This window comes from Catharus ustulatus, chromosome 3, assembly GCF_009819885.2.
Source record: "Catharus ustulatus isolate bCatUst1 chromosome 3, bCatUst1.pri.v2, whole genome shotgun sequence".
In the NCBI taxonomy this organism is placed as follows: Eukaryota; Metazoa; Chordata; class Aves; order Passeriformes; family Turdidae; genus Catharus; species Catharus ustulatus.
The window spans coordinates 48,828,069-48,854,020 of record NC_046223.1 but is presented as its reverse complement, the minus strand read 5'-3'; the positions used below and the strand labels follow the sequence as shown (position 1 = coordinate 48,854,020).

The window sequence follows — 25,952 nt, the reverse complement described above, 5'->3', positions numbered from 1 at the left end:
CTTCACTTGTTGCTGCCATTTACTCTCACTAGACACTGGGCGGAATGAAGCAGAGAACACAGGTCCGTTAGTTTACAGTGACTATAACTATCTTATTGTCAAGCTCAGAGTACAAATAATGGACTGTTCATTAATATGCAAAGAAACACATATGCTAGTTGTGAACAATGTGTCATTAACTGGATAGATTAGAAATGGAAGTAAGGTAAAGCTTTTTCTTTAATTATGAGAGTGAAAAACAAGAGTAATCTTGTCAAAACAATTGTCAATTGCCCAGCCGAGGTATGAGAGCTTCCTGGGGATTACATTGGTTTTCAATCCTGGTGAAATGGACAAAGTTTAATTGTGTGCATAATGAATACTTAAATGTTTTACAACCTTTTAGTGCACATATGTGAAACTAGAATCAAAGAACCACTTTCCTTACCACCCACACCTGCTCTGTTTCCTGCCTAGCTCCCTCTTTCCTGATGAAGTTGCCTCTTTTCATTTCTACTACAAAACAGAGTAATTTTGTATAAATCCAACTTTCAAAACCAGTCACATCTGATTTCTAGGACTGTACATTTGCAAGCAAGGGCGGAGGCAGGCAGAGAGAGCCGACCTTATCATAACAATGAAAAATCTGTACTGGGGAAAGGAAATTGGTAGCAGCACTGCAGATAAAAGAGAAGAGTGTGGAAATCATGAAAAGCAAACGCACAGTGACACAAACACAAAAACGCAAAGGTAGAGCATCAAATGAATAGGTAGTAGGGTGGACACTTTTCCACAACTAATTGAAATCCTGTTCAGTGCATGTTGCCTTTCTGAACCCATTTATTCACTTGAATGAAATGAGGAGTGGAAACTCCTTATAATTTTCAGTATAAAAGTCAAATTATTGCTCAATTTAAAAACCAAAGGGGAAAAACCCCTCGCTCCGTCCAATATCTGACCACATAAGAAAAGAAAGCTGGCAGTATGTATTTTAAAAGAAAAGTGACACATTGTGATAGACACAGAAATGGAAAATTGCCAGAGTGATTCCAAAGGTTTGAAGAAGAATCAGATAGCAGATAAACTTTTGAAAATTCTGCCAAAGGAAAGCCAAAAGTCACGTGAAATGAAAAGTCGAGTAATGAGTTGCTAGCATAGAAAAGGGCGTTTCCTGTATAGCTGTGCCATTACTGTGCACTCCATATCAGTGTTTGAATCACAGCTCTTGGTACAGCCCAAGTTGCTACTTTTTATTTAATATTATTACTGTGGAACTGAAATTTTTGCTTGTTCTTAGCAATAATCTTTGCCCTTGGGACCAATATAATAATTTAGATGGAAAGTATATTCAGGGCATGTGAATGAAGAAAATGTAAACATCTTTTATGAAAAAAATTCTACTGATAACACTGTAACACTAAGCTTTAATCCACTATCCTTTTATAAAATGAAACATCTTTTATATTTATTTTATTATAGGTTTGACGAAAAAATACTGGCAGCACTTGGATCATTGCTTCTACATTTCTGGCACATTTATAGCATATTTCCTTGTCCTACTGACTGTCCTGAATGGAATGACTAATATGTTTACTCACTTTTACTGCCTGCCAAAAGAATTTTCGTGAAGATGTCTGTACACAGTGCTGTCAGAGGACCTGAGGGATGTTCTGAAAAAGGCAGAAGTTCTTTCATCAAGTTTCCCTAAAACAAACAAACAAACAAACAAACTCACTCCACATATTTATCTTTTAATACATACATTAAAATTATAAATTCATCTGAATTTGTGTGCTATTGATTTTATCTATTCAACTTTACTGAGCTCATATCTATTCAGAGAGTTGCTAAGAAGGTAAATTCCTAATTCTACCAAATGATAAAGAAAGCTGTGGTGTATTCTTCTGGATTGCTGTCTCTTGTAAGTTGAAAGGACAAGCTGTTTAATTCTTCAGGTCAGTCTAGTTGCACCTACCCCTACTTCATTACTTACCCCTAATTTGCTATGGAATAACATCAGTATGCCCCTCATTTGCTATTGAAATGTTTTTTTGCTGCAAATGGGCCCATAATGTCTCCTTCACCAGCTTGTTCTATTTTTCAAGTTAGCACCAGTATACTTTCTCCATTATTGCCTCTTCAGGACTGGGAGGATGTGAGGGAGAGTGTCTTGCTGATAAGGAGATTATTATTTTGTCATCCATGTAAATGATGATAAGAATCATTCCAGTGATGACACCACTGGCATATGAACCTGGAGATTCCTATAGGAATCTCAGCACACTAATATATCAACTGTGAAGAAAACAAAACCCAACAAAGCTCATACCTACTACACTTGGATACATTTACCATCATTTTCTGTTTTTGCATAAAACATCTGCAAGGTTACCTCACCATCTTTCTGAAAAATTCTTCCTATGACTTGCTTTAGCTCGGATTCCTGTTAAAGCTTTACATGGCTGACTTTTTATGATCACTGTGTGCCAGAATGACCTATATTACCAATCAACGAATCATATCATGGTACTTTCCCTTCTTGCTGTAATCACATTGTGTATCTTATTTAGAGTAACATGATGGCTGGAAGTCTTATAGATCTGAGGTGATATGACAAATTTGCCATTTGGCTGCATGACTGGCTTTTCATGCCCATAACAGCTGTAGATGTTACATGTTAGGACACTATTTTCTCTACTAGTGCTAGCTGGCTTGTGCAGTTTTCCAGACATATTTATCCTCTTCTGAGAGTAGGACACTCTGCCTTGCCTACCATACTTTCTTAGAAGGTAAATGTTGTGGGTGAAAAATCAAATTCTAGACTCTAGACTAAATTTAGAGTCAGTTTGTTATAATTATTTCAAAGCATATTTCCTTGTTTTTCTTTTGCCATTAAGCCCTGCTCCAGTTACTAAAGCAGAACTAATTTGTGTTCATGGAAAAAGTTGATAGCCAAAAGATGCAATAAATATCTGCTGCTTCAATTGCTAGTTAGAGTACAATTTTCCAAAGATTAGTGAAATTATCTTCTCAGTGTTCCAGTCCCCTCCAAAAGACGTTCAGCTGGCTACCTGAATACTCCACAGGCGGATACAGCTGCTTTCATGAGCAGAAGCCAGTATAGGTGTTTGTCCTGCTTTAGCCTTCAACAACTGTACACTCATCTCTGGATTTTGGGAGTTCTTACGGCTAGTTGTTTCTTCTGCTTTGGAACACAAATGAGCAGATTTTTCTCATAAGGTTTTAGTATTGCTTTTCAATGCACAGAAATTACATAACACTAGAAAAAGAATAACACTTGAAAAAAAAAGTCTATCACCAAGATGGCATTACTCTAAAAACATAAGAGGTATGGATAAAGGCAACTGAAAAGAAATGGGAACAATCTTCTTTATCTTATCTAAACTCGCCAGAATTATTGTTCATTGATGTAGGAGAACCTTATTTAGAAGAGAGCCATAGATTTTACAGGAACTGGAAGCACAAGTAGGAGTGGAGGAAGAGTGCAGGATAGTGGTCATCAGGACAGCTACGAGGCAGAACTCTGCATGAGGCTTCTAGAGATAACAAAGAATTCAGCAATGAAATTTAATAACTACATGACACTTAGCAATTCTGGAATCACAGATTTCTATACTTATTTCTCCAATTGAAAACTTATGCCAAATGCAAGGGGGATGGTCACAGAGACCCTTTTCAAGTTTCTGTTGTGACTTTTCCAGAGCTGGAGATGCTGGCAGGACCTTCATAGACATTCAGTGGATGTAAGACCTAGGGAGTGCTTTATTTCCCCAATAAATTAATCATAAATCCATATTGCAGATGATCAAATTTCTTATTATTGGGAAATTCTGCTTCCCAGGAGAGGATTTCTATGGGATTCAGAAGAATCTAGAGGATTTACTTCTTGCAAATTCACCAACTCATTTGCACAGCTTTAACTCTTAAGCACTATGCTCTCTCTTGAGAATTTTCTTTCTAAAATTTCACCCAGTTTTGAAGCTTTTGTGAAGCCATTTACTGATGCTTGACCCAAGTTGGCTCTTGCTATACTATTTCAATAATTCATTGCTTGAATATTTATGTAGAAGAAAAGTGTGTATAGTTGACATTCTTAAATTCTGAAAGTGCTATCATATCTACTAGGAGAAAAAAGCAATTAAGGTCCTGCATATCCTGCGTCCTGGCCTGGCTTTTGGGAAATAACTGCAAATCAGAAGGGAGCAGAATATGATGAGATCTGTCATCAACACACCAAAGGTATCCCAATCATTCTAAACACAGTTTGCCAGACAAACTGACAAACTCAGTTTCTACAATAATCTAGGCAGAGCTCATGGATCTACATTGAAAAGAATGAAAGCCTCTTTCCGTACCTGTTTTTGTTTCAGTATTAATTTGATCACTTTCTGCATTTTCCTTAAAGAAAGGAATAAAATGTAGGAATTAGGAAGTGGAATTTGGGTGTAACTATAGAACAGTTCACTAGTTGAAATTATTTTAAGAACTTAATTTTTTTAGTTGGATTATTCAAATATTCCTCACATTTCCACTGAGTATAAGCAAGAAACACTTTATTTGAAGAGAATCAACAGCTTAACAAATCACAAACTAAATTAATGGGAATTAGAGAGCATGTTAAATGTGAATTTGGCTGAATAGACTTAATTTCTTAAGACAAGAAAAGTCAATCACTTACAATCATGTGAACGCAACCTAGATGTCTCTGAGAGTGTAATTCAGAATATGCATACAGTATTGTTACTGTCTTGAGTAAAAGTCCACAAAATGTATAAATACATTTATACCTCTATAAACATTTACTCATGTCTGCATTTTCAGTAAGAGAATTTTCACAAATTCTCATTTGTGCCTTGCCACAGTCTTCTGAGGATCCCCAAGGCTGACAGTAAACAGTATACTGACCTCAGAAATTGCCAAGTCAAATAAGGCAGAGAAAACTCTGAGGCCACAAGTGTTTGAGGTATCTCAGAAAAGGTAAATCACTTAAATCTCATCTTACACATTTATATATATTAGGCTTGATGTATGGGACTTTCATGGATCTTTTTAACGGCTGCAAATCATTTCCATTTGTTATTCTAATGAGGACACAGCACAATGTATTGGATACTTTAGTTTGCTTGGGAATCTATCCAAGTGCCATGTTCTGCTGAAAAAACATGCTGGTTAGAATCTGAGAGGTAGCAGGATTTTCCTCTTTTTGCCTGATTACACTAATTTCATGATTATGAGCCGCACCATTTTGACTAAAATTTTGTTCCCAAAATTTCCCTGGAAATGCGGCTTACACTCAGGAGTGGCCAATATATGAAAAAAGTTCTGAAGTTTTCCAACACGGAAGTGCAAGCCGAGATGCCGAGCCAAACACCTGCCAGTAAAACCTGGGATTGCGCGATTGTTACAAATTGATTACTCTGTTGCACAGCGGGTGGATGCGGGCTCTGTGCTGACAGCGCAAGGGGTGAGGTGGGTTCGCTCCCTCCTGCCGTCCCCGCCTGCCGCCGCAGCTGCTGGCAGGCTCCCGCTGGCGCCGCAGGGCAGTGCCAGGCTGGGGTGAGGGAGCCCAGCAGCGGCGGTAGCAGTGGCCGGCCCCGAGCGGCCCAGCCGAGCAGCAGCGCCGAGCTGGTCCACCTGGCCCTGAGTGGGCTGAGCCCGCCGGGCCCAGAGCTGAGCCAGTAAACCCCGCGATCCTGCGATTCAGTTACTACTTCGTTACTTTGTTGCACGCAGGTCCTTGCTGCGAACAAGAGTGCAGCTTATAATCACATGCGGCTTGTAATCATGAAATTACTGTACTTTTTATTGCTCTGCAAGTATGGCATGTCCTTCTGGCATAGAAGGGCAAAAATCGTCACAAAAACCATAATGCTATCCTTAGCAAAAATATACTGATTAAGACACTGGTACAATGACAGTTTAAAAAAAAAAAAAAAAAAGAAAAAAAAGAAGAGAAAAAAGAGACTTTCATTTGAAAGAATGTATCCAAGCAAGTGTGGCTACAGTGTAGAAGTGGTTCTGATTTTATTCAAGGACTTCATGATTTGTCTATTTTACCTTCCCCCTTGAATCCTTATATAACTCCACCTGAAAGTCAGAATTGCTAGCGATAAATATCTGCCAAACACTTTGATAGTCAGCTATTCCACATGTTACACAGCCGGCTGACCAGCAAAGGATTCTTAATGCACCACTGCAGTCTGTTTAACAAAGCTAAACAAAGTTAATTTCTTCATAATTCTTGATATTTAGTTTTTTGGATGCATATAGAGGGATTTTAATAATTAACAGTACTTTAAAACCAAAACCAAAAAGAAAACAGAAATTTGTTTTGAATGCTACCAAATCCATCAAACCACCATACCTTCTCATTAAGGTCCAAAGAACTTCCCTGCTGTGGAATGGCACTGTCATCACTACTCACAGGAGTAGGGGATACAGAACTTCTTTTCCTGTGTGAAAGAAATTATTGAAGATCACTGACATTCTTGAAGATACTATTTGATATCTGGAAATCAACATCACACAGCATTAAAAAGCATAACAAAATAGTACTTGAACTGATGAGACTGATTAAACTATGGGTTATTGGTTTTATATATATTTTTTAAGTAACTAGGCAATATTTGCATATTACACAGCCAACCTCTCCTGGCAGGAGTTTTGAACTAATGAAATCCATAGTACAAGAAAAGCAACATTGGTATTCATACTTAAGGCATGAAAGGGAAAAATTAACTGCATGCCAATGGCTTGTTCCCTTTCATTTTACACAGTACTTTCTCCGCAAATAGTTTTCAATTACAGTAATTTCACGCATATAAGGCGCACCCTTTTGATTAAATTTTGGTTCGAACCCAGAAGTGAGCCTTATACCCCAGAAGGCCTTATATATGGACAAAGTTGGGAATTTTGCCAAGCTGGAAGTGTGAGCCTGCAGCAGCCTCGAGCCAAGCCCGCCTGGCCCCACGCGGGGCTGGCGCCACTTCCCCCCACAGCCTCGAGCGTGGCCGCCCCTTGTGGCAGCCCCAACCGGGGCTGAGCCCGCGGCAGCCTCGAGCTGGGCCGAGCCCGCTCGGCCCCGAACTGAGCCAGTAAAACTCATGATCGCGTTAACTAATGAACTAATTCGTTACTTTGTTGTGCGCAGATCCTCGCTGCAAAAAAAAAAGTGCGCCTTATACTCCGGTGCACCTTATATATGGACAAAGTTCAGAAATTTGCCGACACCCAGAAGTGTGCCTTATACTCCGGTGCGCCTTATACTCATGAAATTACTGTAATTACAGAAACTTATTTTCTAATTTGTTATGAAAACTCTCAATAATGAGGTTTTGTGGAAGAAAATAAGGGAAAAAAAAGGATGTGATCTTCAATGGCTTTGTTTCTGTTTCTGAGTCAAGAAAAGTTATGACTATGTTAATAAGTGGTTCTTGCTACATAGCATACTAATGTCACAGCTGCTCTTTTGGCAAGAGTATCGAGTAACTGGGATAGTTAGAATGTATGCAGCTGGGGTAGTCCTCTTAAATTTGGTCAGATGGCCATAAATTTGCAATTTTTGGTGTTTGCTTTTATAGGTTTGCTCTCATGCTTGAACATTTTTGTGTTTGTGTGTAAGATCACAGTCAAATTTATCCAGGTATCTTCCCAGTAAATACAAAATATTCTAAGACTGTATGATTTCTGAAGTCATTGTAGGATCCTCCTTTTTAAGAACAGTAAAAGCTTATCTTAATTTATAAAAAAAAATCTATTTATGAATTTTAATCGCTCAATTTTTATTTAGCTAGGATTTCTTAAACTACTCATTAAGTTATAATGTCAAAAAGAGAATTTATGTTCAATTAAGTAGCACTGATATCAAGCAGCATAAGCCACTTGAAGATTTTAAAGCAACAGAAGACTGTAAACCAGCTTAGTGGTTCACAGGAGCAAAAAAGCTGTCTAATTGCTAAAAGCTTAAAGTTGCATAAGTATTTAAGCCATACTGAATCCTTTTGGCTATCATTGCCTTTGCATATCCATTGGAAGACAAATGTTTCTGAAGTGATGTACAGGTGCAATGCCTTTCTTTCAAAATGAGCATATTTGGCTAAAATTCTCTTTTTCCTCAAACACTACCAACCTATGGAAACTTCTAGCTTGCTTTAAGAGGAATCTTGTGGCTACTTGTGGCACACTTCGATTTGTTTACCTCTTTGCTGAGAGTATCTAAAAGCAGGAGCATTTTACCAAGTTTAAAATAAAGAAAAAGCCTGCTGCCACAATATTATCTCACAGAGATAAAAGAAGTTATGGTACACTGGAAAACTGATACCAGGCAAAAGCTACCTTCTGTTGAATTCTTCAACATAACGGAGATCATAGCTTATAACTCATAACTTATGAGATCACTTAGAGGAAAAAAGGAGAGCTGAGTGAAAAAATAGCATACTGTTGACAAGCATTATGAAAGTTTAAGAATGGGTAAGCTAATTAACTGTATGGACTTGCATTGATTAAATACAAATTAAATCTCAATTTTATGAGATTTAATCTAATATTTTCAAATTCTTGGAGAAACATTACATCATTTACAACATTACTACAACAAAATTCCAAGTGACGTTGCCTGTCCCCAAGGAAGATAAAATGCACAGTTACCTGGAAGAGGAAACACTATCTATAAGGAATAATATGGCATTGACTCCAGAGCCCTGGTTGTCTTCAGTAGTTTTATGCCTGAAAACAAAGACATTTGTATAGGATATGTCAGATAGGTTGTGCATTGTTCCAGAAAATGTTTCACATTTAACTTGTAATTAAAAAAAAACAAACAATTTTTAATTTCCCACAATGCATGCTACCTAACGTTTTAGACAGTTTTTCAGAATCAGTTAATCAGTTATGATGGTTTAATATTGGTGGAGAGGACATAAAGGATGTGCCTGTGCCAGGAAAAACAGGTACCTGATGGAATGATGAAAATTTCATTCAGCCAAGTATTTTCTTGAAGATTAGTATTTAAGAAGAAAGTGAAGTAGCTTAACTAGCTAAGTTAATGTTAGCAATGTACCTTTTCCCTGGCACTCAAACAGTAATGTGAACTCTGGCTAAAGTATTCTACTTACAAAACATTGACTTTCCTGTCTTCCATGCATCAATATGAATTGGCTGCCTCATATATGGGGAAGAAAATACAAAGAAAGAGCCACTGTCTGAACAGTAGTAAAGTTTTGATTATTTTCCATGGTACAGAAAAGTCATCTCACTTTCTCACAAACTTGCCAATTTTACATATGGAAGTATATGAAGTGAAACTCTTGGGTAGGATAGCTAAATACTGACTTTGTATGGTCCTAAAAGACATGTATGTATTCCTTCATTAACAGGAATACTGCCATGCTGTTCCACTCAGTGTAACCAGACATATTGCCATTGTTCAGTTTACTAATGCAAACTGATGCAGCTTAGTGGGCATAAGAATATCTGGAACCATCCTATGCTCACCCTTTGTCACTTTCTCTGAAAGACCTTTACTCTCAAACCTCCAAAATCAAATCAGGTTTCTCCTTATTGAATGTGACTTCCAGTCTTCTGGGTATGGACAGTAATTGAGATATAGATATAGAACATCTGCCATCATCATCTGAAGTAGCATTACTTCCAAATGTCCTCCCAAACACAGAACTTCCAAATAAGGATGTTTCTCCAGCTCAGTAGCAGCCTCTAGTCAATGTCTAGAGTGATTTATAAGTGAGAATTTCCTTCAATGGCAGTGCTGAGTTATGTTAAAACATTATTTTAAACTACATCATCCCTTCCCCAAATGACTCTCCTGATCACTTCTCCTACCTGCAATGTCAGGACTAACTGGCAAAGTAATTTCAAGTGGGAGGGAGGAGGGCCCACATAAATCACTACTTTAATTCCTGCTTGTAAATCACCCTTTATGTTTGGGCATATTGGAATTTCCAGTATGCCATTTGAAAAGTTTGTATGACATACTGGAGACCAAAAGGCATGAAAGTAATACTTACAGGCATGTCACAGAGGCAGATTCAAAATCCCACAAATTTATTTCACCATTTGCACTTCCAGTTGTTATCAATCTGCATCCTTCTACTTTTAAAACATCGAAACACTTAATATCCACAGAAGATAAAAAAGTCTACAAAGAAGATTAAAAGAAAAAATTTAGTAGGAGTAAGAGTAGGACTCTATAGACAGTGAAATATTTTAACTGTTCATCTAACAAAATGCCTAAATGGACAGTGTCTACAACAACTGCATATGAGATGCTATTTTAATACTATTGTATTTGAACTACATAGAAGTACCAGAGGAAGCAGGGGGTGAAAGTATTGGGAGATTCCCTGCTGCAGAGGACCGGGGCCTCCAACCTGACCTTCTTTATACAACACAATTGCAATTTGAGCATGTGAAAACTGATGTAAGAGACTGAAGATTAACCAAAAGTAGGTATGTGTGGAGATACCCTAATCAAGTTAAAAGAAGAAGTTACTGAACAGAGACATAATGACCTTTCCATAAACATCATCCACATCTCTTACAAAGTTAGTGAAATTTTACAAGGCAGGACTTAAGTCTTGGGGACTATTCAAGTTAAATTGAAACATAAATTTGACATTTTATTTTACCAAAGCATTAAGAGGAGAAATTGAAATCACTCTGATACTCAGCTTGATCTTTATGTATTACTTGACCTGTATTACTAAACATCAGCCTAGGTATAGGAAGAAAGACATCTCATTTCTAGAAGTGTTTATGTGAGAACCTCAACTTACTATATTGTGCAGGAATGCGCAGTGTATGTTTAGAGCAACTCCAACTCCATAGCCCTTAGTGACTTTCTTACATGATTTATCTGTGTATTTATTTCAGTGCATGGAAAAGTTTGGAATCACAGAATCATAGAATGTGTAAGGTTGTAAGGGCCCACAGTGGGAAATAACTATTTGGTTCTTGTCCTGTTGCTAAAACATGAAATCCTTGTGAGCACAGCGAACATTTTATTTTCCAATCTTCTGTAAATTATGTGAAACTTTGAAGTGTTTCTCACCTCTTTATCATTTCTCATGGAACTGGTGTTACACAGAAGCCGAACGTCTGGAAAAAAATTTTGCATTTCTAAGGAGCTAGGCTTCAGTGACAGATACACAACCGGATTCCTTTGTGGAAATGGCACTATCTCAGGAAGCACCCATGTGACATATAGATCTGTTTGAGCTGAGTCACCCTGTTAAAATAACTGACTTAATGAAAGAGGAAGGAAAGGATTTCTTTATTCATAAAGAATTAGAGAAAGTGTGTATCTTGTTTAGATACACACTTAAAATATAGCTTGTTTTCCGTGACAAATATTATCCTAAGAAGCTCTTTATATAGACTAAACACCATCTGTAGTAACAACACCAATATTTTAAAGCCATTACCTCAAAAGATCTGTAACTACTGAAACTTCAATCACAAATGAAAAAGCAAACTCAAGGAAAAAATATGTGAATGCTGAAAAACAGTGACCAAGTAATAAACATTTTAACGCTAGACAGAAGGGTAAAAAGCTAAGTTGACTGCATTGAAAAAGTAAATTGTTCCTTGACAGTTTCTAAAAGTTTATCTACTAATTAATAAAAAAGTCCTATTTACTTCAGAAATTAGGGGCTATCAAATGAAATTGGAGGGGGAAAGAAGTATATTTGAAAAACCTGAATGATTTTTATCTTCCCTCTCTCCTCCAAAACAATTACTGCATGTTGACCCTCATCAGCCTTCAGATATACTATCTTCAGCACTCGACGCTCATCATTGCTGTGTTTCACAAAAGGCAAGGCTTTAACTTCTTGCCCACTTTCGAATTCCCAGATTTTCACTGTTCCTACACAGGGATGACAGAAATGTAGAAAAGGGAATGAACTTTTGGCAATAACCTGTGCTGCAAATATAACATTATCAGAGAGCGATCAGAATGTGGGCTAGTTGACAGAATACTTTGGGTTCTGAACAACAGCAATGAGCAGAGGGACCTGATTGCTGAATTTATCCCAGAGAGCTAGTGGGGAGAAGCTATGGAATTTTCTTAAGTGAAGCAATTATGTGTGACTTTTCTTTTGTAAGACTTGACAATATTCACCTTCTCCTGTGCTCTTAAGATCTATAAAGGGTGCAGTCTCTGCTCCCAAGTAGAAACAAGAAATGTTAGCCAGTATGTTGTGTGGAAAAGGCCATTCTTTCCTCTGCATGAGAGGCAGCTTTCATAAGTTTCCCACATTTTAGAAATTCAGGTGTGTACTCTTGAACATTTTAATGTAAGAAGAATTATTCTTTCATGTTAGCAGATGATAAAATTACTAAAGCTTCCTGCACAATTTGATGTGTACTTGTATATTGCAGAGGTCTTTTCACATTACCTAAACTCATGCACCCTTAATACCAGATATGAAAAATACAGGAAACATTTATCTATCTATCTATCTATCTATCTATCTATCTATCTATCTATCTATCTATCTATCATCTATCTATCTATCTATCTATCTATCTATCTATCTATCTATCTATCTATCTATCTCTCCTAGTGTTCAATGACTTCCAACACTATAAAACTGAGCTTAGGGACTAGAAAATTAAAAAACTGCCATTCTTCATCTCCAGCCATTTAGTTATAGATCTAGGTTCTAAGCATTATGAGAAAACAACTTGTCAGACCAAGAGCTTTGAAGACAGTCTTTCAAAGAGTAATAGGCTAAAAAAGAATCACAGCCCAAGCAGCCCAAAATCACATTTCTGTGAACCACGTATCAACGAGAACCCAACCAAGACCAACCCCACCCTTCTACAGGCTGAGAGCTGTGCAATCAAAAGCAATTCTGTCACTGAGACGGTCAAGGTGAAGATTTCTCTCTGCTAATGCAATATGCCATTTTTAAAAATGAGGGTAATAAAAAGTAGTAAAGGTAAAAAAAAAAAAAAAAAGTAGTAATTATTTAATTGCTTTACCATCACATGCCCCAGTAGCAAGATAAACCCCATTTATTTCAATGGCTGCACAGGTCACCTCAATATTCAGCCCATGTGCATCTTCTATTTGATATATTTGAGATCCTGTTTCTAGGTCCCAGACCTGAAAAAATAATATGATAGTTATTTTTAATATGTACTTTAAAACTGGTCACACAATATGTTCTACTGCAATAGGAGAAATTATGGCCAACAGCAACACCAGTATATTTTCCCTGAAAATATCCCTCTCTCTGAGGAAGCCACCCAGGCAAGCAGAGGCTCTATATTTTATGTATGTTATGATAAAGATCCTTGTTGAGTCAGAGAGGCTGACATTAAATAGAAAATGTTTTTGCAGTTTGAAAACAAAGAAATTTAACTAGAAAGAATTGTTTGGGTTACAGTTTCTGTGCAGAATATACAAATGAAGTTTTTCATAAACATTCGGTCCAAAAATGTAGAAAAAACTGTCTCTGATCATTATTGTATACTTTTAGAAATTTAAGCAACACCTTATAATGAAATACCAGTACAAAATTTGGTCACTGCATAGTGATAGTGATAGGGATAGTTCAGATTCAACTGGATTTATCAAATAGCCACCGATTTCATATGCACTGCAATTTCATTTTCTATAGCACCAAGTGCTCCAAATTGTCTTGTGATTGTAATAGTATTGCAACCATTGTGGTCTAAGGAAGTCAGGGTTTAAAGCGAGAAATAAAATCTTTAGAGAGAGCATAAACTGAACAATTACACAAACAAGCCTTTCTCCACAGGAATGCCATGCATCACCAACTGACCCAATAAAAGATACTACCTCTCCCTACAAATTTTGCCATCTAATATACCAACAGCTGGCAAAAACTGCAGATTTTCAGTACCTCTTATGATCATTTTAGCACTGTTAAAAAGAAACTCAAATAGGGTTCGTGGCTGCCACTTCTTTGGACCCCAAAAATAGCTACAAAACCACCACTTTGAATAAAGAATACTAGCAACTTATCAAATTTCCTGATAACTTATTCCAAATAAAAAAGCTGAGACTTTTATTTTTCAGTATAAAGGGTGACAACTTACACTCACCTTCAGAATTGACTCAGAGCAAATGCTGAGAATCTGGTGAAAAGTTCTGTTGTAAAGCAGAACATTGAGGCTCTTCTCATGTGTCTGAGGCAACTCTTTTGAATCTTGTATCACATTAGCTAGGGGATAAATATCAATGACATCTGAACCTGCAGAAGGTGAGAGAAGTGAGAATATATACATTTTGTGCATAGTTACTTTTCCTGGAAATTAAAAGATTTCATGTAAACCAATTAGCTCATATGAGCTCTTCTGAAGAGGATATGGAATATTGTCAGTTTTTTGAGAATAACTGTTTTCTGAAGCAGAAAACACTCACACACAGTTCCCAAACAATGGCTAAGTATTTACCTGTCATGCAAAGTCCTCTGCCCATCTTTGATGAGACTGACATCCTGACTGCAAATTAGTAGAAGCCATAAATCCCCCAGTCACAGAGTTGGTTGGCATGAAATGGAATGAACCCAAATACATAAAACTCTAACTGGGGGATCTATGACTCAAATAAATTCTGATTTCTGCCTTTTTAGAGATAAAGCAATTCTATCTGCAGGCAATTATGATGTCTTTCAAGTACCTTCCTTTATACAGCACTGGAGTTCTGAATTGTGTTTTCTAAACACCTTCCAGTGCTCTCAGATCAGGGGTTGAAAAGGCAGAGGCAGACAGAGACAATAAGACAAAAGAAAGGTTTATACAGTGCTCCCAAGCCAGAGTGTGTTGGGAAGGATAAGGATTTGACAGGAAGGTCTCACAGATATGTATGTAGAGAAAAAAGATCTTTGAATGTAGAATCTGAAGAAGGTATAGAAATGATAGCAAGTTTTGATATAGAGGAAAAGAAGTGCTGAGCCAGTCTTACTGGCTAAGAAGGCAAAGAGCAAGTGAATTGGAAGAAGTGAATTGGAATTGGCTTTTATGACTCTGAGCAAAGGATAAGTCCACCTCAAACAAAAGATGTTTTTACCAAGCAAAACATTTTCACAGACAAACAAAAATGCCATGTTGCAAGTAGAGAAAAGATCTCAGAATTTTCCACTGCAAGAAAACTGAAAAACAACTTCTAGCTTAAACTGTTACATACTAACCTTTTGTGACTGGAAAATAGTACCATGAATATGGTAATGTTAGTAGTTGTGATAGGCTATAGGTAACAGTAAAGGTATTGATTGGTTGTCATGTATTAAGATGATCTACAATGAAAAGTATATCATGTATTGTAACCAGAACTAGAGGGAGCTTTCAGGTGAACCCACAGCTGTGGCTGAAAAGGCTGTGGGCTGGGCTCTTGTCACCTATGACCCATGAATTGCTGCATCATTTGGAAACAATAAACAGCATCTTAAAGAGCCCGTCTGGAGTTCCGCATCCCTAAGTTTAGGTTCTTACAAGAGTGCATATGCAGTCTCCAATTGCAGCTCCAGCATCCCTGACTTGGAATCCCTGCTGACCTACCTGCACAGGAGCAGCAGTAAGTACAGAGCAAAGGAGGAAATTGCCTAATTCTTGGTATAAATCCAGGCATAGAGGCCAGCAGCTTGGAAACAGGCACAGAAGGAAAGCTATGGCAATATTCAAATGAAGCATGAAGGTGAGCTGTGATTTATGAATGTTAGTGAATTACTAAGTGAAAATCTCCTCTCTGAAGCCAGGTACACAGCAATGAGAATAAATTCACATATATAGCCTCAGTCTCTTGCCCTCTTCAGGGGCAAGGAGACATTCACTTAGGCTTTTAATTGAATCATTAACAGAGTCTAGGACCAGACTTTTACAAATATTTAGGCACTTACAGAAGCACCATTTATAAGGGCAAATTACCTCATTTTGTCAAGGATTGATCTGTATAAATTCCCGACACTGCCAAGCCTTGAAAATCTTGCAAGCATAAATTTGAAATGAAGACTGTATCCCTATTCTTTAGTGATTAAAAAAAAATCAGTAGAAACCATCAAGTCACAATGTTTCACATTCATCTTCTCATACCTGACAAGCTTTGCAAGCTTTGTGCCTTGTTCCTAATCCAAGGACAGAAAAAGCTGTCTCCAAAGACAATTACTCTATTTGCCTGATACATGTCAGGCCTCTATAGGCTCAGAACAAGTTCAAAGCTGGGGTTTTTTTTGGTTTTTTTTTTTTGTGCCAACATCTCTGGGGCAGAAAAACCCTGCTGATTTCAAGAGTCTCTGCCTTAGATATAAAAGGCTAACATCTTCAGTGACAACTGCAAATCTCTGGTCCCTCAGAGGTGCCAGACTACCTGCTACAAAATCAGAAAACAGAGCCCAGAAACCCCAGGTTGAGTTCCCACAGTATTTTATCCCTAAACAGCTGGGCAGTGTGTCTGTTGACACTTCAGGTTGTAGTTTGTAGGTTGCCTTTAGCTACTGAGTTAAATAAGGTGTTTCAATATGCTTGTGAGGGCTGCACAGAGATTGTATGCTGCTGTTTTCATCTCCAAACAGGAGGTGGGTCCTAGAAAAATAGTCTGGGGGAGATCAATAACTTAATAGGTTTCAGGAAATGACAAGTCTATATAATAATATCTTTAGTTTAATTTTGCTGTGGGAGGCTCATCTCGCCTTCAGAGAAGCCTTTCTCATTTCCTTTGGTTCCTGCTGTTAATTCACATGGTGCGTATTTTCAAGCCATTTTCAATACAGTAATTTCACGACCATAAGGCGCACCGGACTATAAGGCGCATCCCCCAGGAGTCGGCAAATTTCGCAACTTTGTAGATCATATAAGGCGCACCAGACTATAAGGTGCACTTTTCTTTTGCAGCGAGGAGCTGCGCAGCGCGCAACAAAGTGACGAACTACTGGCAGATGCTCAATTTGCAAACATTTTTTCAAAGATCGGTGTAACCTTTAAACGCGGCCCCAGGCGCCCTCCCCGTGCAGCGGGCCCCGGCACTCCCGCCCGCCCCCGGCGCCGACTGGCACGGCTCACGGCTCCCAGCTTCCACCCAGCCGGCGGTGGCGGCACTTCTCACTGCTTCTCCCTGCTTTCCCGCAGCGGCGGCCGCGCTGCTCCTCCCTGCTTCCCACTGCTTCCCTGCGGCTGCACCGCTTGTCACCACTTCCCCGTGGCCGGCGGCAGCGCCACCGCTTCTTGCCGCTTTCCCATGGCGGCAGAGGCAGCCGCGCCGCTTGTTGCCACTTCCCCACAGCCGCGCTGCTTCTCCCTACTTCCCCGCGGCTGCGCCGCTTGTCTCCACTTTGCTGTGGCCGCAGGGGCCGCGCTGCCGCGCTGCCGCCGCTTTCCCACGGCTGCAGGGGCTGTGCCACCGCTTTCCCACGGCCGCCCTAGCCACGCTGCCGCTGCTCCGATGTGGCCGCTGGGCAGGCTCTGCTCGGGGCTGTTGCAGGCTCGCACTTCTTGCTCCCCCTGCACCCAGGCCGGGGCCGCCTGGCTTCTTATTCTCCCTGCCCCCCCGCCCGGGGGGGTGCCACCCGGCTTCTTGTTCCGCCTGCACCTGGGCTGGGGCCGGCGGCAGCTCCCTCCCTCCCCGTGTGGGTCCTGCTGGCCGTGGCCGCCTGCTCCTGTCCCCACCTTGCGACTCAGCGCTCCCGTGGCACCACACCCCCCACTGCGGCTCACATTTCTGGTTTGGCAAATTTTGCAACTTTGTCCATTATATAAGGCGCACTGGACTATAAGGCGCACTTCTGGGTTCGGCGGGAAAATTTACTCAAAAGGGTGCGCCTTATAGTCATGAAATTACTGTATTTAAATTAGCACCATATATAACACACTTTAAAACAGTCTTAATGTGCAATACCCTCGTCTCCCAGGATTCTGTATATTCTCATATACCTTACTCCTGTACTCAACTTCAGTTGTCTTTAATCATAAAGAAAATTGGATTCTAGGAGGAGGGGCATGCTCTCACATACCAACTGAAAGAACATACCTGTGAAAAGCCTGCCACGATCATTGTCAAATACCATGGGAAAGGCATTCATCTCTTCTGGAGTCCCATGATTTTCATAGAAGACCTGCAGTGGTGAAAGAGTCTGTATATCCCACACTCTAAAAACCTAGATGGGGAGAGAGAGGACAAAATCTAGTACTGTATCCTGACTGGATTTTCAACTATTTTGCTTCTATGTTATTAATATTATAGCTGCCAATGAAAATAACTTTCTTAAAAATAGTACATCCCGAAATAAGCAAGAAAAACATCAATGGTATCTTTATTCCCTTTTTACTAACGATCATATGCACAGAAAGGCTGAATTTTGTAGTATTGACCTGACAACTCCACAGCAGAACCAGATCTCATGGAAATTGGTTCTATCCCTTAATGACAAGATGTCTCCATTGTGTGTCATACTTTTCTGTCACATACAGATAAATGCCACTTATTTAAAAACTTGTTCTTGAACTGGAGTATGAAATGGTGTGCAACAGTACAAAGATAAATTTTAGGGGGTACTGGATAAAGAAATTCCAGAAACCTTTGACTGACAGCAGATGTTGGTAAGGAGCATTAGATCTTCCCTGCAGGTTCAATGGAAAGCACAGTATCTATATTAGCAGCACTTTTCATCTTGCCTGATCAAAAGCTATGCTAAACTTACTGCTATCCCATGCAAACTATTTTTAATACTTCAAGAAATCATGATTTAATTTCTCAGATCCCATGGCCTTTAGCGTGGTGTATTTCTCTGCAAGACAATTTCACTACGCTCTCAAAAGTTATTCTGTCATCACATCTGCCTGCAAGTCTTATTCAGCTGCCATAACTGGTGAGTCTTACATAGCCATTTGTGCAAGTTATTTTTATTCATTCAACTTTTCTTTTATTATGGTTTCACTTTTCATTGGGATTTTAACACAAAGATACAAGTCGGTACAACATCAACATTCTTATCAATACTCTGAGTGTTGTGAGACTTGACAAAAGTCACAACCTGATTTCAAAGGATGTTACTGTGGATCCATCAGAATTCTGAAAAGGAACAGATATATCAATCAGTGTTTAAACAAATCACCTTTGGCACTAGAGAGAAATTCATACATGAGTGTTTCAGAATGTTAAGTAGAAGAAAATTTCTCCTTAATATTTTATTTGTTTTCAGGAAAACTCAGAAAGAAAGGACTCTAAAGAACTTTTTTTCTGAGAATAAATTTTCCCTGAGATAGCACTGAGTCAAAAGAACCATGTCCATCACATTCCTCTGATTGACTTCTGATTACATTTCAAAATTCACTCACACATGCAATTTCTAAAGCCTACTGAGAGCAAAACAATCATTGAGAAACCTTGAAACAGGAAATCCATTTGAATAGGAAAAGAATCATGAATCCCTCTCTCCAGCTGAACAGAAGACCAGAAAAAATTGAAAGAAGAATAGATGATCAGAATTAAGAAAATTAGGGCTATATCGCAGGTGGACCTCCAAGCTCAATTCTGGTTACACTCACAATTAGAGCATGTAAAAACACAGGTAAGAGCTGAAAATTAAGTAAAAGTAGGTATCAGTGGAGATACTATAGTCAGGTGAAAACAGTAAGTCACTGAACAGAGATAAACCTTCTCATAAACATCATCCAGATCTGTTAGAGTGAAATTACACAAAACAAAAATGAAGAAAGACAATTCTAACAGTCTAATGGACTATTCAAGTTCAATTGGTCAAAAAGTATGACATAGGTTTGACATAATATCAAAGCAATAAAAAGAGAAGAGGTTTTTATAGCACAAGAGAATATAAGTAAGAACTTCCTGTGCTATTTCTTGCTGCTTATTCAGCTGTTAAGGCCAGTAGCACATTAAGAAAGTGCAGTCACTTAAAGTGACAGCAAAAACCTAGATACATCACAGCATTCATAAATCTCTTGCCTGCCTTATTGCTGCTTTCTTTCCCTGCCCATGGGCAGGGATGGGAAGATTACATAAACCATTGATCCACATGAGTAAATCTCACACACAGCATCACCAGCGTGGTCGCAAGACACAATGTCAGTGCTGCTCATCTGCATCAGCACCCGGACTGTGCATGAATCCATGCATGAAGAGAAGCAACAAAAGGCATGCTTATTTAGAAATTAGGAAGTGGCTAGGGGGAGTTACCTTAGGAATGTTTTGTTAATACTAACTTTACTGTCCTACTTATTTATTGAAGAATTTCCCACAGCAGTCTGAGAAATACCAGGAATCCCTGAAAACCTCTTACAGCATATTCTTTATGGCAAAGTGCTTTTGGACTGTGTCTTCTGAAATCAAAATACAGACCATATACAAGCAAACAAAACATATTAGGGAGAAGAAGGAATGTGTAAACAAGGTGCTTCAAGAGCTCTTGGAAACAACCCACTGCTACAACTTCATAGGGAAAGCTGAGCTGTACTTCCAGCAACATTATATCTACAATAGTAGCTTACATTAATGAGAAAATTCATTTGGCTTAGTTGTTAGCACAACTGACTTTGACAGATTTTTTTAAGAGTTAGCAGAGCAGGGATACTCGCTTGTGTTCCCACATAGTGGCCAGCCTTCTTCACACAATTGGTATCTGGCACAGAGGGGCATTCAAGGAATGCACACTGCATCTCCTTCCTCTATATTGGCTGCAACAGCCCCAGCAAACTACTCTGTTATCCTCTCCAGGACTGCAATCTGGAGCAGTACCCTCTGTTCTGGGGTGCTCTTCTCGTGTCATTAATTTTTCAACCCAATGGCAAAATCATATAGTTACAGATGGAATTTCCACAGACACTGATAAAAATTGGAAACAAAATCCCCCCAGAATTCAGTGGGAGTTCTTGCCACTGAGACCCACTCTGAGCCTTCTAACATCCCCTGAAAATTTTAAATGTTTGTATGTGAATTCATAAACATTTTCCTCTTGAGCACCACGTTCCTTGAAGCCCTAAAATTCAGAACACAGAAAAAAGTCTGAACAATCTTTTCCATTGGTTCTGAAGCCTTTGTATTATGAGCATGTAAAACTAGCAACACACCTCTCTTCTACTTTTCTTAATACACTCAAAGGCAGACAGAAGGCAAAATACTCATCTAACAACTAAAATGTGAAGAGCAGAGGGAAATAGAAAAAAGATGGGAAATAAGGACAGAAAATTGGTAAATAAATTTCTTACATACTCTCAGTACAATAAAGTTCAGGCTTGGGAACACTTATCTCTTGCCAGGTTTCTATGAAGCCGCTACTGCAGAAACACGCTTTCATTTTGGAAGAAGCAAATCCTGTTCTCCTTTCTGTCTGTAATTAACTGAGATAGATGACTAAAGAAGTTCAGGTTTTGCCCCTCCCCCTTCCCCCACCAAAACATAATCCCTTCAAATTTCTGCTAGTTAAGAATAAGTGACTTTAAAACACTGTTCTATGGGAAATATCTCAAAAACTCTCTAGAGAAAACAGTAATTTTCTTTTAGTTCTTCCAAATTCTCCCATTCTGCTGAAACTTTTTGAAAGGTAAGAATATTTGTTTTTTGAAGACGTCAACCTTCCTCAGTTTTACAGAATGGTGACACTGCAAGTCTTTAAAAGGACTTATGAAAAAGCATTCATGCAGGAAAATTCAAAATCCAACCAATAGTGGGACAGAAAGAAATTGCGCTAGCCACAGTAGTCACTGTAAGCATAGAAAGGACGAGTAAGGAAGACTTGAAGTTGATTTTTTGTTGAAGCTTTTAGTTTATCTACTCCTATTTGCTACCCTGTTCACCTGTTTGAGAGGGTCATTTAAGGCTCCATGGTCTAAATGAAAAAATTCACAAGTTCATACAGAACGTCTGAGGCCTCAAAGACAAAAATCACCAAGCATGAATGTCAAACTGCAGTTCTGCTTGCTGTGTTATTAAAGTTATCTGCAGAGAGTGCCTATATGTGTCTTGTGATCCCTGAAGGTGATCCTGCAAAGTGCTACAACTCCCTGTCACAGTAAGAAGGCTTAGGAACAAATTGATGTCAATGGGATTACTTCTGAGGTTAAGGGAAGGAGGGTTTAGTTCTAATCATATTAATGCAATGTGGTCCAGCAGCCACTATTATAGCGGCTGCCTTATCAAGATAGCAATTTGACAAAGTTCAAAATTATGAGCATTTCAAATTATAGATAATACCTGGTAGTAAATAAAATTACTTACTTTTCCCAGACATGAAGGGATGCTGGAAAGAAATCAAACTGTTGTAAGCAATAGTGAGTCTAATCACATAGTAATGAGCCTGAAGGATATTTACTGGGTGCTGCTATTGATGGGGTGTAAATGCTCTACATGTCTTGTCTCTGCACTGTGTGGAGGATGTGCTGACAACAGATATACCTGATCCGTGATGCAAAGACAAAATAACACTCAACACTTCTGGAGAACAGCTTCAGTGCACATGCAGATGGTGTGGGGGTCAGAAATAGGGAGCTAGAGGTGTAGGACAGAGGTGGTGGCCCATGAATACCTGAATCAGAAGAGTTAAAAAACAGGTTCCTTCTGTCAATCTTCAGCGAATCTTAGAATGATTTTCTCACCTTAGACAAAGTTTTTGAAGTAGTTTTATTTTTTCATGGAATAACAACAGTTGTGGTTGGAAGGGACCTTTGGAGATCACCTTGTCTAATACCATGGTTCAAGTTAAGCCACCTAGAGCAGGGCCATATCCAGACGGATTTGAAACATCTCCAAGAGGGGAGATGCCACATTCTCTCTGGGCACCCTGTGTCTGTGCTTGGTCTCTCTCACTGTAATGAAAAGTTCCCTGGTGTTCACACCGAATCTCTTGTGTTTAGTATCTTACATGAAAAGTCTGAAGAATATTCAATGCTATTGAAAGATTATACAATGTAAGAGAATAAAAAAATTCTTAATATCTGGGAGAAACAAACAAACCAAAGAGAATAAAGGCACAGCAGTAAGAGAACTTTGGTTTCAAAGCTGTAAACAAAAAATGTCTGATACAGATGTGGCCACATAATTTTTGTGAAGGATGAGTGGAGTAGATTTCCCAAATGCCTCTTTTTCAAATTATCTAGATTAAATTTGATATTGTGATACAGTACATTCCAGTAACAGCCATGATTAGCAATGGTTTGACATAAATTAAGCAGTGTGTTTCCAGCTGAGTTGTTCTCATTTTTCAGGAAGACAAATAACTGTACTATAAATATATCCTTATAACAATATCATGTGCTTTCAAAACTGGTTAGACAGACATCCACACTAACAGGCATTGATACAATCACCTGCTCAGTTCCAGACTGACAAAGACACTTATGACTTCCCACAAGGGATATTGCCCAGCTGATATTAAGCAGATCAGGAGTCAGAGAACAGGAGACTGATAACATCAAGGATTGAGTAAATTAGCTAAAGTCTGAAAATGAAAAAACTAATAACATATCTTACATCCCTTTATCTTCTCTGAAATGCTAAAAATCTACCCTTAGGTTGTGTAAGAGTAAAGCTAACATATGTACAACAGAGTTACTTTAGGATAGGCAAATTTTAGCAGGGAAATGTTTACGTGGTTGCATCATGTTGGTTGCATTTTATTTTGAAGAAATTATTAATGGAATGGAACTCTCCCACGTCCCAGAATGGAGATATGAAAAATCCCTGTTTGTTGTGCTACTCTCCTGCCATGTGTAAATGTGCGCATTGCTCTTTAGCTACCAAAAATGAAATACTTTTAAAAAGAAAAAACCTAAAGAACACTGCCTTCACTTGTTTAAAATGAGGGCTTTGTGTTTACAAATGAAACTGTACAGTGGCTGAAAGACTGGGAATATACTCCTTATATTAGCTCTAGTGATCATCAAACAAAAGTGGTTTTTTTTATGAATTGAAGCCTGTGGGCTCAAATCTTGTTCTCCTGACTCACTTAGGTGGTCTAATTCAATGAAACCTATCACTGGAGATCTTCTAGTAAAATCAGTGAGACAACTGGTGAAGTAAATTTTGGCCTTCTGACTTCCATTGACAATTCAAGTAGGCAAGAGATGAAGCTATAGTCTCCACAGTTGAAGTTGTGAATACCCACTCTGCACTAAGTGAGAGAGAGAGTGGTTGTCACTGCTTCACAGCCTTTACAAGAGCTATTCAGCCAGATCTGGTCTCAGCCATTAGCGTTAACCTCCTTGTTTCCACAGAGTGTAAGTTCATCTTTCAGATAATGGCCTACTTCCTGCCACATCTCCAGGAATAATAGCCCCTGTGCCTATAAGCGGGTTTTTTTCCCCTTGATGCTTCCTGAATGCATTTAATCAGTTGTGTAATAGGAAAAAAATTAAGTAATAAATGCTCATGATGCAGGACGAAAATAAGAATGGGTATCCTACAGAAGGACAGGGTCAATGAGGGACTGAGTGACATGAAGGAGAGAAAAAGACTAAACACAGTAGAGATTTCCTATGCAGTATTCTTCTATCTGTGTTGAAACATCAAGTCAGTTTTCCATTATTTTTTTACCCCACAGACTGTTCTCATATTACCATACACTCTGCAAGAGTAATTCTTCTGCTTATCGGGCCCAACAGGAAAAAATAACCAAACAGCTACAGTAATTTCTATAAACCTAGAGTACCGGTATTTGTAGAAAAATGCATTAGTGGTAATGTAATAACCAGGCCGATCAAGTACCTTCATGCAGGACAATCTTGCCTTGCCTGGCTTGAAACATCAAACTCATGTCATAGTTCATTGTCTACCTAGTATAGCTTAAAGCATCTGAGGATGCTGCTTAGCTGTAACTCCAAGTCCAAAGCTGTTTTTTTTTAAAGGACTTAATGTACTCTACCAGCATTTCTTGTCAATAAAAAAGATGTTGCTTCAGTACTTGAATAAGTCATACTATTTTACTTTGTAAAGAATAGGTGTAAAATAGTTCTAACAGTAGGAAATAATCACTCATTCCTGTTTTTATAGCTCTCAAATGATAAATATAAATGGTATTGCAATCATAAATCTAGAGATAGGCTTTGACAGTCATATTGCAAAAAATGTTTCCTGAAAATTGCTTTAGTGGCTTCTGCAGAATAATTCCAATCAAAGAGTTATATTCATTTGCATTTACAGTTATATACATATACTTTTTTTTTATGCCAGTAATCTAATCTATGCATATAACATGCTGACACCTTAGCAAAGATTCCATGTATTATATGAAAACCTGAGTCTGTATTTTGGTACAATGACACGAGGAATGAGCTCATATCTTCAGAAAAAATTAACAGCAATTAGCTTTTTGGAAATATTTCCAACCAAAATTAAAGTCAAGACAGAGACACTTGTGGAGAGTTAGGGATTTGCGTGCAGAAGAAATTGGGCTGTACGGTCAGTCAGGACATCCCCCTGCAGTCAGACCTTTGCTCCGTACCTGGCCGCACCCAGCCGGACGTGAGCAGAAGGAAATGACACTGACTGCCCAAGCTATAAAAACCCTTGTGACCCTTCAATAAACGCCATTTGCTGTCCACCACATTGGTGTCCAGGAGCATATGGACCGAGGGACCCTGGGGCGGGTCACCGTGCCGGACTGAGGACCAGGTCGCCACGCCTGAGAAGGCAACACACACTCTAAGTGTAATTGTGATGAGTGTAGTTCATGTTGGTCTGTGGTATATAATTTAGCATTCAGTCGTGTTTGTGGGAAATCTCAACACAAGATTCAGAGCATGTTCCTATGATAAAGAACACAAAGATCACATCAATATTTCATATCTTCTTGTAAATTCACTTCACTGAACTGCTGAAGAAAAAGACATGGCTGTGGGCTCCAGCTGTAACTGCACTTATGCAAACTGTTATCTCCAAGGTCTCCACAATCTGGAAGATCAGGAACAAACTTATTTCCATGAATACTATTCTCTGCAAGAAGTTCAACAACATAAAATTATGA

The 25,952-nt window shown here is 38.7% G+C and overlaps 1 protein-coding gene across 12 annotated transcripts in view; it reads right to left on the bottom strand.

Annotated features, from left to right (window-relative positions):
* Positions 1 to 25,952, bottom strand: part of WDR64 (WD repeat domain 64) — a 103,831-nt gene that overhangs the window by 5,600 nt on the left and 72,279 nt on the right. For 10 of the 12 annotated variants that reach the window (XM_033053958.2, XM_033053957.1, XM_033053952.2 and 7 more), the window contains 11 exons: positions 18,008 to 18,134; positions 14,092 to 14,240; positions 13,003 to 13,126; positions 11,712 to 11,881; positions 11,066 to 11,242; positions 10,023 to 10,153; positions 8,647 to 8,724; positions 6,365 to 6,452; positions 4,356 to 4,398; positions 3,051 to 3,184; positions 1,578 to 1,683 (listed from right to left, as the gene is read on the bottom strand). In XM_033053958.2, the coding sequence (XP_032909849.1) occupies positions 1,578 to 1,683; positions 3,051 to 3,184; positions 4,356 to 4,398; positions 6,365 to 6,452; positions 8,647 to 8,724; positions 10,023 to 10,153; positions 11,066 to 11,242; positions 11,712 to 11,881; positions 13,003 to 13,126; positions 14,092 to 14,240; positions 18,008 to 18,134 (1,327 nt within the window). The remainder of the gene's footprint in view (positions 1 to 1,577; positions 1,684 to 3,050; positions 3,185 to 4,355; positions 4,399 to 6,364; positions 6,453 to 8,646; positions 8,725 to 10,022; positions 10,154 to 11,065; positions 11,243 to 11,711; positions 11,882 to 13,002; positions 13,127 to 14,091; positions 14,241 to 18,007; positions 18,135 to 25,952) is intronic. The other 2 variants (XM_033053953.2, XM_033053961.2) reach the window with 2 other exon arrangements.